The 11,955-nt window shown below is 48.3% G+C and overlaps 1 protein-coding gene across 1 annotated transcript; it reads left to right on the plus strand.

The window, feature by feature from the left end:
- The first annotated feature begins 5,852 nt into the window (after positions 1–5,852).
- On the plus strand, positions 5,853–10,737 carry AURKC (aurora kinase C). The gene is made up of 8 exons (XM_028097089.2): positions 5,853–5,865; positions 6,655–6,845; positions 7,330–7,577; positions 7,805–7,996; positions 8,330–8,468; positions 9,414–9,562; positions 10,132–10,306; positions 10,483–10,737. Exons 1-8 carry the CDS (start codon positions 5,853–5,855, stop codon positions 10,651–10,653), a joined length of 1,278 nt encoding a protein of 425 aa, XP_027952890.2. The 3' UTR covers positions 10,654–10,737.
- The last annotated feature ends 1,218 nt before the right edge of the window (positions 10,738–11,955 follow it).

The raw sequence follows: 11,955 nt of genomic DNA on the forward strand, positions 1-11,955 counted from the left end.
CTGGGAGGTAGAGAAGGGCTAAGGCATGCATTTGGTTTCTGGCATTGGGTTTGAGGTGCCAAAATCTCAGCGAATGTCACTGTCTTTTGCGTTGTTGCCCAAGTCAGACACTTTGCAGCCATTTTCATCATCCCCACTTCCAGCCATTGTCCCATTATGTTCATTTTAACTTTTTCTCCCCTTACAGACTCAGTATATGTGTGTCTTAGTGAATGGCCACTCACAGCAGGGTGTTTTTTATTGTAATGTTTGGGTCCCTCACAGAGTGTTCACACAAAGCTGTTTATGTAGTTGGCACAGTATATGACATGTTGACCTTGAAGAGAATCCACACAGGCTTGTATGGCCAGATCGGTAAAACTTTAGAAGTCACAATGATTGTGTCAGGAATCATCAAGATCATCCCCAGTTTCAGTGATGTGCTAGGAAGACTCACAAGACTCCACGTTTTGTCATACTCACTGGCTATGATTTATTATTAGCAAAAGGATAGAAAGCGAACTCAGCCAAGGGAAGAGGTACAAGGACCGAAGAAGGCCAGAGGACATCAGAGACAAGCTTGAAGAGTCCCGTGTCAGGGAAGTCAAGCAGGACATGCTTAATTTGAGCTCCATCAAGGAGTTACGACAATGATTTGAAAAGTCTACTAGAGAAGCTCCCTAGAAACTCTCGGTACCCAGGGTTTTTTGGAGGGGGTGGGGCTCTCCTAGCACGCACCAAGTTCTAGGTTTCCAGAAGGATAGTAGGCCTTAAATCTAAGCCCCATTGTTTATACCAGAAACTTGGGCACACTGAGACACATGTCCAGGTGTGGTGCAAAACCTGCTGACATCTAAGGTCTCAAACCCCAGGCAAGGGCAAACCTTGCAAGTTCAAAAGATAGGAGTTCTCCAGCCTGCTGTGTTATTTCCTTATACAGACTGAAATGGTACTAAAAGGCTGATTAAATTTCTGTAACATAAAGCAAATACAGTTCCTACAGCAACAATTAAGAGTCATAACTTTGGAGGCTTCTGTGAGCATAAGCACTGTAACCAAAAAACCCCTAAGCCACAGTAGAACTTAGAAACTAGCCAGGATTTAATTTAGTAATGACAAGGTACAGGGAAATCTGGTGAGAAAGGACTTCTTCCAAATACTGATTTGTGTGTGTGTGTGTGTGTACATGTTACTTAGGACTCTGTATATACACACATATGTATATATACACCGGATAGATGTATGTGTATTACACGTGTGTGTGTGTATGTGGCTTCAAGTGGTCTGACTTGCAAATATCCCTGTTAATACCTTTGTCTGTAAAGCGTAAAGGCCAGATTGAGGTGGTGTTTTCTACACTACATGTCAGCAATCTCTCATCTCTTTGTTCCTGCTGTTCATACTCTTAGCCTCTGGCTTTAACAAACAGAAAACCAAATATGTGCATCATTCAGGGCACCTAACTTGGGATTAGTGTGTTGTAGGCTTCGTCAGCTTGAGGGATCTGTCGGAGTGACTGGGAGTGGGAGCATTGGGCTCCAGCTGGGAGGGCTCTATACAGAGACCTATACAGGCCTCTATACAGGCCTGTGGGAATCTGGCCTCTGGGAATATGCGCAGCTCCCTCTCTTCTCACACTTGGCCCACAGATGGCCTTTCCTGTCTCAGTTGTGCAATGCGCGGAGGCCTCTGAAATGCTCAGTGATGTCATCCTTGAGTTTGGAGGGTTAACAACCTGTCATCTGCTTGCTCACAGATAGGTTACGTGTCTCACAAGTGAATGGTCTGAGCTAAATTGTAAATGGGCAACTGGGTTTTGCCTTCCTTAGAGCAGTGGAGTGTCAAGAGCATGGGCCTTCTAGTCAGACTGCCCGGTTATGCTTCTTTGCTTCCTGGACTTGTTCTTAGTTGTGGGATGACTTTTTTTTTTTTTAAGATTTTATTTATTTGACAGAGAGAGACACAGTGAGAGGGAACACAAGCAGGGGGAGTGGGAGAGGGAGAAGCAGGCCTCCCGCGGAGCAGGGAGCCCGATGTGGGGCTCGATCCCAGGACCTGGGATCATGACCTGAGCCAAAGGCAGACGCTTAACAACTGAGCCACCCAGGTGCCCCATGACTTTTTTTTTTTAAGTTCCTGTTTATTCTTCTATTTCTGTGTCAAGCAGATGTTGTCATTGTGAAGTTTTCCCATATGGGACCTTGCTGCTGTGCAATCCACTGCCCCCTCCCTGGTCCATCCAAACATCATCTGACACCTCAGCTTCTGCTTTACCTTCCGCTTTTATCCTCCAGTCGATTCTCCACACTGAAGCCAGAGATGCGGCTCCGATTTGGTCATGGAGGGCTCACCCCTGCCCCCTTTCCCCGAAATGTTTCATGACTTCCCTTCACTCTTGGGATAAAAACCAAATCCTTAACATGGCCCATCCATGGGGCCTTACCTGGTGTGGGATGTGCCTAATTTACTTCCTTTTCTTTTGCACAACTCTGGTCTCTTTTTTTCGCTTCCTGTTCCCCTTTCCTTCACTTTCCCACCTGCTATGGCGTCTTCCCTCCCCACACTGCCCAGTTAGTGCATGCTTAGCCCTCCCATCTCATCTCAAATGGCACGTCCTCAGGGAACCTTTACCAGCACACCATCTAGATCATAACCGTGTATACATATGGTTCTTTGCTCCCCAAAACCACCTTCCTGCTTGATGGGTTGCTGGGAGGATTCGCTCGACTCAGAAAACTGCTCTTATGCTCACTGTCTGTGACAGCACAAGAACACAGGTCAAGGTCACCAAAGGGAAAAGGCACACAGGGTAAAAAGTCTAGGGGAAACTCGGCCCAAGCTTCCAGGTGTTCCCTCCCAATGCAGTCACACAGGGCCTCACTTAACTCTTTTGGCAAAGATGTGGGACAATATGTTCAAGTATCGCCAATGAGGGAACGTCACCCAAGCTTCGGTGTCCAGGGTTTCTTCCTGAGGCATGCAGTACCTTCGTGACTGACCATGGCCACTCGGTGGGATCGCAGAAGGCAAACATACGGTGTGGCTCAGAGCCTCAGGCATACAAAACCCACCATTCCCTGTGAGTTACGCTGTTAGCATAAATTACCTGGTCAGACTGATGCAGCGGGGCCTGCAGATACAGGCCTTAAGTCACTCTTACCAGGCCAGATGTTCAAGGACTCAGGTTGTCTTCTTGGAGCTGGTCAGAGGCCAGAGCTCTGGGACGCGTAGCAGTTGAGCAGCCAAAGCCTATTCAATGAACACTTTCCTGCACAGTCCACCGTGCTGGCCCTTGGCTTAGGCTCTGTGACAGCAGAACAGTGAAATCTGCCTGAGCATCTCTATGTAGTAAAGCATTTCTGTGAAGGTGCACTTCAGTATCATCAGAAATCTGCTTACCATATGAAGGAGGCAGTGTGGGGTATGGGTAGGTTAAAATAACAACAATCCATACTGTGAAACCATTACATTCATATCCATATTTCTCTACTAATTTGATAACTTACTAATTTGATAACTGTAACTTGATCGTTACAGTAAATTTATCAAATTTACAAAATTCCCTTCTGGTCAACTGTTTGTACTTTGTGATAAACCACCTCCCCTGTCACTACCTTAATTTAAGTCAGCGTCCTCACCCATCTGGAAAATAGCCTAACAGATCTTACCTTTTCTTGCCCCTCCTATAGTTTAATTTCCACACAATACCCAGACTGATCTTTTAATTCACGAATCAGATTACATTACCATTCAGCTCAAAACCCCTCGGATGGTTGTCTATTTCACAGTGTAGTAACTATATATTTTTAGTTTTCTGTGGTTGGCATCTAGGGCCTTGCTGACTGGGGAGACACTGCCCCTCCCTGGACCAGGTAACAACTCTTTCAGGACCTCACTTTTCATATGCAAACTAACCGCCTCTCTCTGGCTCCTAAACTCCAGGAGGCAGCATTCCTCTACCCTAAAACTCCAGGGCCAGGTACCAGACAGGGAGTGATCCGTTTGCTCCAAAGTCCCTACATTGTATTCAAACAAGTCAGTCCTAAACTGTTTACATGTCTTGCCTCATCTTTCCTGCAAAATACACACTAAATGTGCTGGGCCATGCTTTCTCCATCACAGCTGCTGCCTCCCCATACTGCCTTGTATGGTATGCCTGATAGAATAGGACAGACATGAGGTGGAGATAAGGGTGGTGATAAGTAGGTTACACATTAGAAGCCTGGGGTCACACGTACTGACTGGCTTCCAACACCCCAGGGCTGACAGACCAAGAGCCACAGGTGCTGAACCTGTGCTCTCCTCTTCCACCTCTGCACCGGGGTGACCCGTAGATCGTTCCAGTAAATTTTCATTGCAGTTTTGTCCCCTGCCCCATGGGGGGAAGGTTGCCAAGAGGGTTCTGGTACAAACCTTGTAAGGTCAAAAACCCCTCCCAACCAGTGGGAGGAGTCCCCCAAATGACTGGAAGTAGCCTCCACTAGAGACCACCCCCTCCGTGGATCTCTGCAACCTCAGGGCAGTTGCCACCTCTGCGCCTGCCTGCTCTCCCACCTTGACAGTGTACTGCCCTTAATAAACTGCTTTGTGCGTGCTACCTTCCTTCTGGCTGGCTGAGAGTGGGTCCCCATGTAAATCTTTCATGGGGAAGCCAAGAACCAAGATTTCCATTCATACAATGCAGAATCTCCCATCGGTAGCATTCCCTGACTCTTCTTTGTGGGGATCTGTGAGCATAAACTTTCTTCATGACAATCACTTCCAGGTCTGCTGCCTTATGATACCTGATTAAACAAACAGCCGGTACATTTTAGAACACGTTCTGGAGCATGTTACAACCTCCTTACAAAGGCTGACGAGGTTCTACACAATTTGTCTCCATTTATCTAACTCCTCTCGTCCCACTTGAACCCCTGAAGTTGCAGCTCTAGACACACTAGCCTTCTTGCTTTTCCTCAGGCACCCCCTGCTCTCCCACCCCAGGAATGTCTTTCTCAAAAGACCTAGGAGCTATCTCTTTGAAATGCACACATCAAGGGAGATAGCATCCCTATCTCCCAATTTCTGTGGGAAAGTAGAGGCCTAATTTTGGGGCACCTTGCTCCAAGTTGCAAAACTGAAAATTAAGGGAAACCTCATTTAAAACAGAGCTGGATGGGGCGCCTGGGTGGCTCAGTCGTTAAGCATCTGCCTTCGGCTCAGGTCATGATCCCAGGGTCCCGGGATCGAGCCCCGCATCGGGCTCCCTGCTCGGCGGGAAGCCCGCTTCTCCCTCTCCCACTCCCCCTGCTGGTGTTCCCTCTCTCGCTGTGTCTCTCTCTGTCACATAAATAAAGTCTTTAAAAATTAAACAAATAAAACTAAAACAGCTGGGAGGCCAGAAGGGCGACCTCTCACACAGCACCACTCCGTCAATCTCAGGAAGAATTGTCAATTATAGGCCCCATCAGGGAAAGACGGACACCGCATTTCCCACCAGATCAACCATCCCTGCAACTCTGCCACTGAGACTCTCATGACCTTGAACTGTTGCTCTTCCCTAAAGGATTTTGTTCAAAGCAACCGTCCCAACTTACTCCTCCTCCACAAAATAACTTTCCTCTTTGTTGGATTTGCCTATGGTTTTACCATAGCCTGCATGTCTCTAATTGCAATTCTATCCTATTTCCAAATAAACCCATTTTTGCTGGGAAAATAACTTTTATGTTTAAGGTTAACACTACCTTCTACCCTCAGGTAATGAGAAGTTTGCTTTCCCGTACAGAAAGCCAATGTAGCAGCAGGTAGGCAGCCCAATTACTAGGTAAATTTAGGATGAATTGCATAACAAGTGGTGCCGTCATGGTTTCTTACTTGAGGGCTAATTATCGTCCATGTTGAAAATACGTAATGGGAGACACTGAGAAAGCCAGTATCTGCTTGGCTAATATGAAAGGGTATCTTTCTGACTTTGCCATCTCTCAGCGATTATCTGTGATATGGCATCAAATTCTGGTTTAAGCCTTATTTGGTAATAAACTTTTTTCTCTACTATCTTTGTGGAGAGGTTTTCTGGGTTGGGAGAAGATTTTTTCTTTTTAAATTCTATTTCTCCAACAATTTATATTGTTACCTGTCTAAAAGAATTCCATTTAAAACTTTTTGAAACATCTGTGTTTGCCAAATAGACATGTGGATTGATTTTACTATTTGAGACCCCAAATGCAAACTGATTACAGGGTCTGTGAAAATAAAAGGGAATTTCACTAAAATGGAGTCAGGAGGCCGGCGGGGGGGCGGGGGGCGGGGCTCTCACATGCCGCCTAGGGATGTCAATCACAGACCTCAACAGAAGAATCCTCAACAGGAAAGAACCATCAATTATAGGCCCCAAGGAGAAAAGATGTACAAGCAATAGACTACCCCTGAAACTCAACCAATGGGAAACTGTCTTTTACTAATCTGTTGCTTTTCTCCAATGGCCTTGGCTTCACAACTGCTCCCAAATTTCCTTCTCCATAAAATAGTGTTCCTCTCCTATGTTTAAGGGACTAGCCTATGGTTTTTGCTGTAGCTTCCCTGTCCCTCACTGTAAGTCTCTGTTATGTCCAAATAAACCCATTTTTTTGCTGGTCCAACACATACACGGAGGCAAGGGGTGACTAGGCTGTGCCATCGCGCCGGATGCGCCTGCAGTCCTAGGCTGGGCGAGGCTCCGGGGCTGGGGGCTGCAGAGCGGAGTGCAAGAGCTGCGGGACGTCCGGCGCGGAGGCCGAACTCCCGGGGGGAGCGGAGAGGGGCCCAAACCGCACGTGACCTTCAAGCGGGGCGGCGCGCACGCGGTTTCCGACTTCACGGGGGCACCCCGGCAGCTTCCTGCGATTGGTGTCTGTTCACTCCCACGTGCACCACGTCAGCTCATTAACGGATTCGCGCACTCACGGGTTTCTGTAGGTATTCATTCTCGGAGACCCGTTCGCACCGTCCCCTCTGGGCGGCCCTCCGTTCGTCCCCCCCTTCCCGAGGCCCCAGCTCCTGGTGTCCGCCCCGCCCCGCCCCAGCGACCCGCAGGTCCCCGCGCCCTGCAATCTCATTGGCTAAGCGTGTGCGGAAGCTCCCATTTCTGTCTCTTCTATTGGGCACGCTGCCTGCTCGCTCAGAAGTTTCAACCAATGGGAGCCAATCAGGAAGTGCTGGCTCAGCCAATGAGGGGGGCGATAGGATAAAGGCCACGGCCCCGGCTCGCCGGGCTTGCCTTGGTCTCCGCGCGTCCGAGGCGGCGAGCAGCGGGGGAACCTCCTGGCGGCGTCGGGGCCGGTCGGCACCCGAGGGGCGTCAGCCTGAATATCACCTACCTTCACGCCTTTTCAGGACATTTCCAAAGGGCTCAGGGAGGCTGTCCCGTCGCCGTCGTCTCTTGCCGGGAGCCCCCCGCACGCTGTGATGACGTCGGGCGGTGTCGGGCCCGCAGGTGAAGGGGCGAGGACCCAGGGCCAGAGAAAAGGTTGCGAAGGGCTGGTGCCCGTGGTTGGGGCGGGAGGGTGCGCAGGAGGAAGCGCTGACCTCCGTCTGTCTCAAGCAGCTGCAGCAGGCCGCGTGGAGCTCAGCATCCCGCCCGTGTGAGTGTCTCGGCGCTGTCTCTGGAACGGGGCAGGGGGCGGGGAGAGAAAGGAAGAGCGAGCGGCACGTGTTCCGTGTTGGCTCGCGGACCAGACAGCCTGGCTGTGCCCGAGAAGGGCGAGGGGCAGAGGTGGGGTGAAGTGGAAGAGGAAGGTGAGCATTCACAGCCCCTGATGGCCCTCCACCTACCTCCCAACCTGAGGCTCTTTCCTTCCTTTGCTCTCAGGCGGCGACTCACAATTGATGACTTTGAAATCGGGCGTCCTCTGGGCAAGGGAAAATTTGGGAATGTGTACCTGGCTCGGCTCAAGGAAAGCCATTTTATCGTGGCCCTGAAAGTCCTCTTCAAGTCCCAGATAGAAAAGGAAGGACTGGAGCACCAACTGCGCAGGGAAATTGAAATCCAGGCGCATCTACAGTAAGGACAGCCTGTAGGCGAATCCGGCACTGGCTTCTTGCTCTTCTGCTTTCTCTTCCATCTCCGGCATCTGAGCCCAGCATTTCCCCCAAACTACCCTCAAACAGGCCACCTTGAAGATTTTTTTCTGCAGTTCACTCCACTTACACCATGTAATCGTCCCTGTTTCAGACACCAAAACCCTGATGCCTGCTCCTGTTCTCTCACACATTCCAGTATCAGGCTGCTGTTATTCTGGTCCCAGCACAGTTTGCCCTTTGTGTGACCAGTCACTTGTGATAGCATCAGGAGTTGGGTCTTAGGAGTCTGACCCTTCCTCTGTCTCTTCTCCAGACACCCCAATATCCTACGTCTGTACAACTATTTCCATGACGCACGCCGTGTGTACCTGATTCTGGAATATGCTCCAAGGGGTGAGCTCTACAAGGAGCTGCAAAAGAGCCACACGTTAGATGAACAGCACACAGCCACGGTGAGGCAGGGGCCTGGGGGCTCTGAGGTCGGAGTTTATTGTGGACTGGTTGGCGGGGGGATGGGGGGGTGTCACTGCTTGTGGCTGTCATTATTGTCCAGGTTCTTTTTGTTTGTTTCTGAATTCTATACCTTTTTTTTTTAAGATTTTTTATTTATTTATTCGAGAGAGAGAATGAGAGATAGAGAGCACGAGAGGGAAGAGGGTCAGAGGGAGAAGCAGACTCCCTGCCGAGCAGGGAGCCCGATGCGGGACTCGATCCCAGGACTCCGGGATCATGACCTGAGCCGAAGGCAGTCGCTTAACCAACCGAGCCACCCAGGCGCCCACGAATTCTATACCTTTTATATAATGACACATACAGCCCATAACTTCACAGTTTGATACCCTAATTACCCCAGAATATTAATAATTAGTGTAAGCAAGACCATCTAACTCCACTACCTTATGCAGAAAAGCATGTTGAAGGCCTATGAAGGAGTTCACTGAATAAGTGAGTGGAATTGGCTTATAGGAAGCAAGAGATTTCTAGAGGGCTCCAGATGGGGAATCAGAGCAACAATTATCCCAGCAGAAGGGTTGGGTCAGCTTGCTGTCAGAATGAGTGATCTTGCAATTTTCCTCCTGCTTTTGTATCATTTCTTCAGGTGTCAAATCCTGTGGGAGATCATCTGTTATAGCTCAGCGTAGGTCCTGTGTCCAGCTACTCGCTGTTCTAAGGCAAAATGGAGGTTCTGGCCACTTTATCATCCATCCTATAAGACCACATAAAATGGGGAGAGGAATCCCTCCCCCACCAAAAACTGTGGTGCCATTAAGGAAGCAACAGGGTCGGTAAACAGGAAATAAAAGATTCCACTACAACTATAAAATGCATGAATATTTTATCTCATATGAAATTGTGGTGGGCTTCATTTCCTGATGGCTTTTTCTTTGCTCACTCAGATAATGGAGGAATTGGCAGATGCTCTGACCTACTGCCACGAGAAAAAGGTGATTCACAGGGATATTAAACCAGAGAACCTACTGCTGGGGTTCAGGGGTGAGGTGAAGATTGCAGACTTTGGCTGGTCAGTGCACACCCCATCTCTGAGGTAGGTAAGGTGGTGCTGGCGGCATGGGCCCTGGGTGCCACTTAGGAATGAGCCAATTTCATGCATTCCGTGTGTAAGACCCAGATACAAATTTGGTTTTGTATTTGAGTACTGCCTTTTTCATATGCATATATTTAATGTGCATTTGTAGACTGAAAGAATGTGGCTCAACCTTATCTTTTATCTTTTGATCTCTGTTAACATGTAACTTTCTCAGTAAGTTTCCATGTAAGTAAGAATCATTGCTCCATAACTCCAGGAATTTTACTTGGTCCCTCTTGATGCACCATCAGTTTGTTCAAAATCTCTACTGATGCCCAAAATATTCTGAAAACATCCTCGATCGGGAGCCACATAACTTTATGAATAATTCCAAAATATGGAATTGGTGGGTTCCAGTATTTGCCTTCCCTAAGGATCCTTATTAGAACTTAGTGTTTCCAAACTCCCATGCTCAGGAGGGGACTGCTCGGACTTTCTAGGGTCTCCCATCTCACTGGAATATAGAAAAGGAGGGTTACCCTTGTTCTTGGCTTCTACACAGTGCTCTCTTCCCTGCTGTCCTCTAGAAGAAAGACAATGTGTGGGACTCTGGACTACTTGCCCCCAGAAATGATTGAAAGGAGAACATACAATGAGAAGGTTGATCTGTGGTGCATTGGAGTGCTGTGCTATGAGCTGCTAGTGGGAAATCCACCCTTTGAGAGCCCTTCCCATAATGAGACCTACAGACGCATCCTCAAGGTACGATGGCTACAGCCTGGGCACTCACTAGGGAGCCAGGCCTGCAGAGCCTGGGATGCACACAAAGGTTGTCCAAAAAGATCCAGAACAGTGCTTTGAAGGGTCTTAAGGAATGGAGAAAGCATGCGGCACAGAAATTAACCACGTTCTCTTTTTTTCTTCTGTGGCCTCATCAGGTAGATGTAAGGTTTCCCCCATCATTACCTTTGGGGGCCCAGGACTTGATCTCCAAGCTTCTCAGATACCAGCCTTCGGAGCGGCTGCCCTTGGCCCAGATCCTGGAGCACCCCTGGGTCCGGGCCCACTCTCAGAGGGTGTTGCCTCCGTGTGTTCAGATGGCTTCTTGAGCCCTGTCTGCACCTGTTTTATTGTCTTTGTCCAGGGAGCTCTCCTGGCTCCACTATCTTACCTGTCCTTTGTTTCTTCTAAGATGCAAGATGCTAATTAATAAAAGCTGAATCATTTTGTACCGGTTCTTTAGAGTTATTTGACTATGCAGTTATGTGACTGGGTAGAATCTATTTCTTGTAGAAACTCTTTCCCATGAGAGCGTCCCAAGATGATGTCCCTCCTGGTCCCCAAGGATGGTGACTCTACTCACCTTGAAAACTTAGTTACTGCTTTGTGCAGACAACCACCCTGGTGGTGTACAACCTACCACCTATCACATTTCTTCTAGACTCAGTTTACTATTCCCCGTGTTTTCAGGAGTATGCCATTTGTAAACCAGGACTCTGATCAACCCGGAGGTCCACCCTCTTTGTACTGACATCCAGCATGTCTCTGAGACAAAATGTTTCACTGCACATCGATGCCACTCAATCCTCAAATGAATTCACTAGCACCTCCGTGGTGTGTCATATTCTGATTGCATCAAATAAGTCATCCCTAATAATAAATGTAACACCACATCTTCTGAAATCACATCCTCCACTTTCAGCAATTTAGGGAACTCTCTTCTGACTTTTCCCTGTATCCTGTTATAGCTGCATGTGTCAGCTACTCCATCCATGATAAGCTGACAGCACCAGAATAAACATCTAGACACAGTTGGGAGCTTAAATATGTTTTCTGCTCATCGCAGGCATTGCCTTCACCACTATTTCCGAACTCCATATTTTATATGGAGTTAATGTTACTCCACCATATTCTACATGGCTTCCACAATGTGAAATTTCCAGCACATGCAAGACCACATCTCTGCATGTGACCAGACCCACTAATTAAGTAACTCAGCTACTCCACTCTCTGATGGACAGCCCCATTATTGCAGATTTGTCATTTAAATGCTCCAGGACATTGGCTCATGGTTTTTCATCTGCACCTCCAGGACCCATATTTCTGTGCTTTTTAGCTTTGTCCTATCAGTGCTCTCGAATCAGTATTTCAATTTTTTTTTTTTTGACAGAGCGCACAAGCAGAGGAAGCAGCAGGCAGAGGCAGAGGGAGAAGCAGGCTCCCCGCTGAGCAGGGAGCCCGATGTGGGGCTCGATCCCAGGACCCTGGGATCATGACCTGAGCCGAAGGCAGACGCTTAACCGTCTGAGCCACCCAGGCGCCCCTTGAATCAGTATTTCAATTAAACACCTGGAAATTCCTAATAAACTAACTGGTTTGTACATAGGAACCCTGCAATATTACTCAGTTTG

This window comes from Eumetopias jubatus, unplaced genomic scaffold, assembly GCF_037043125.1.
Source record: "Eumetopias jubatus isolate StellerSeaLion01/CBP00866 unplaced genomic scaffold, mEumJub1_p1.0 scaffold_10, whole genome shotgun sequence".
NCBI lineage: Eukaryota > Metazoa > Chordata > Mammalia > Carnivora > Otariidae > Eumetopias > Eumetopias jubatus.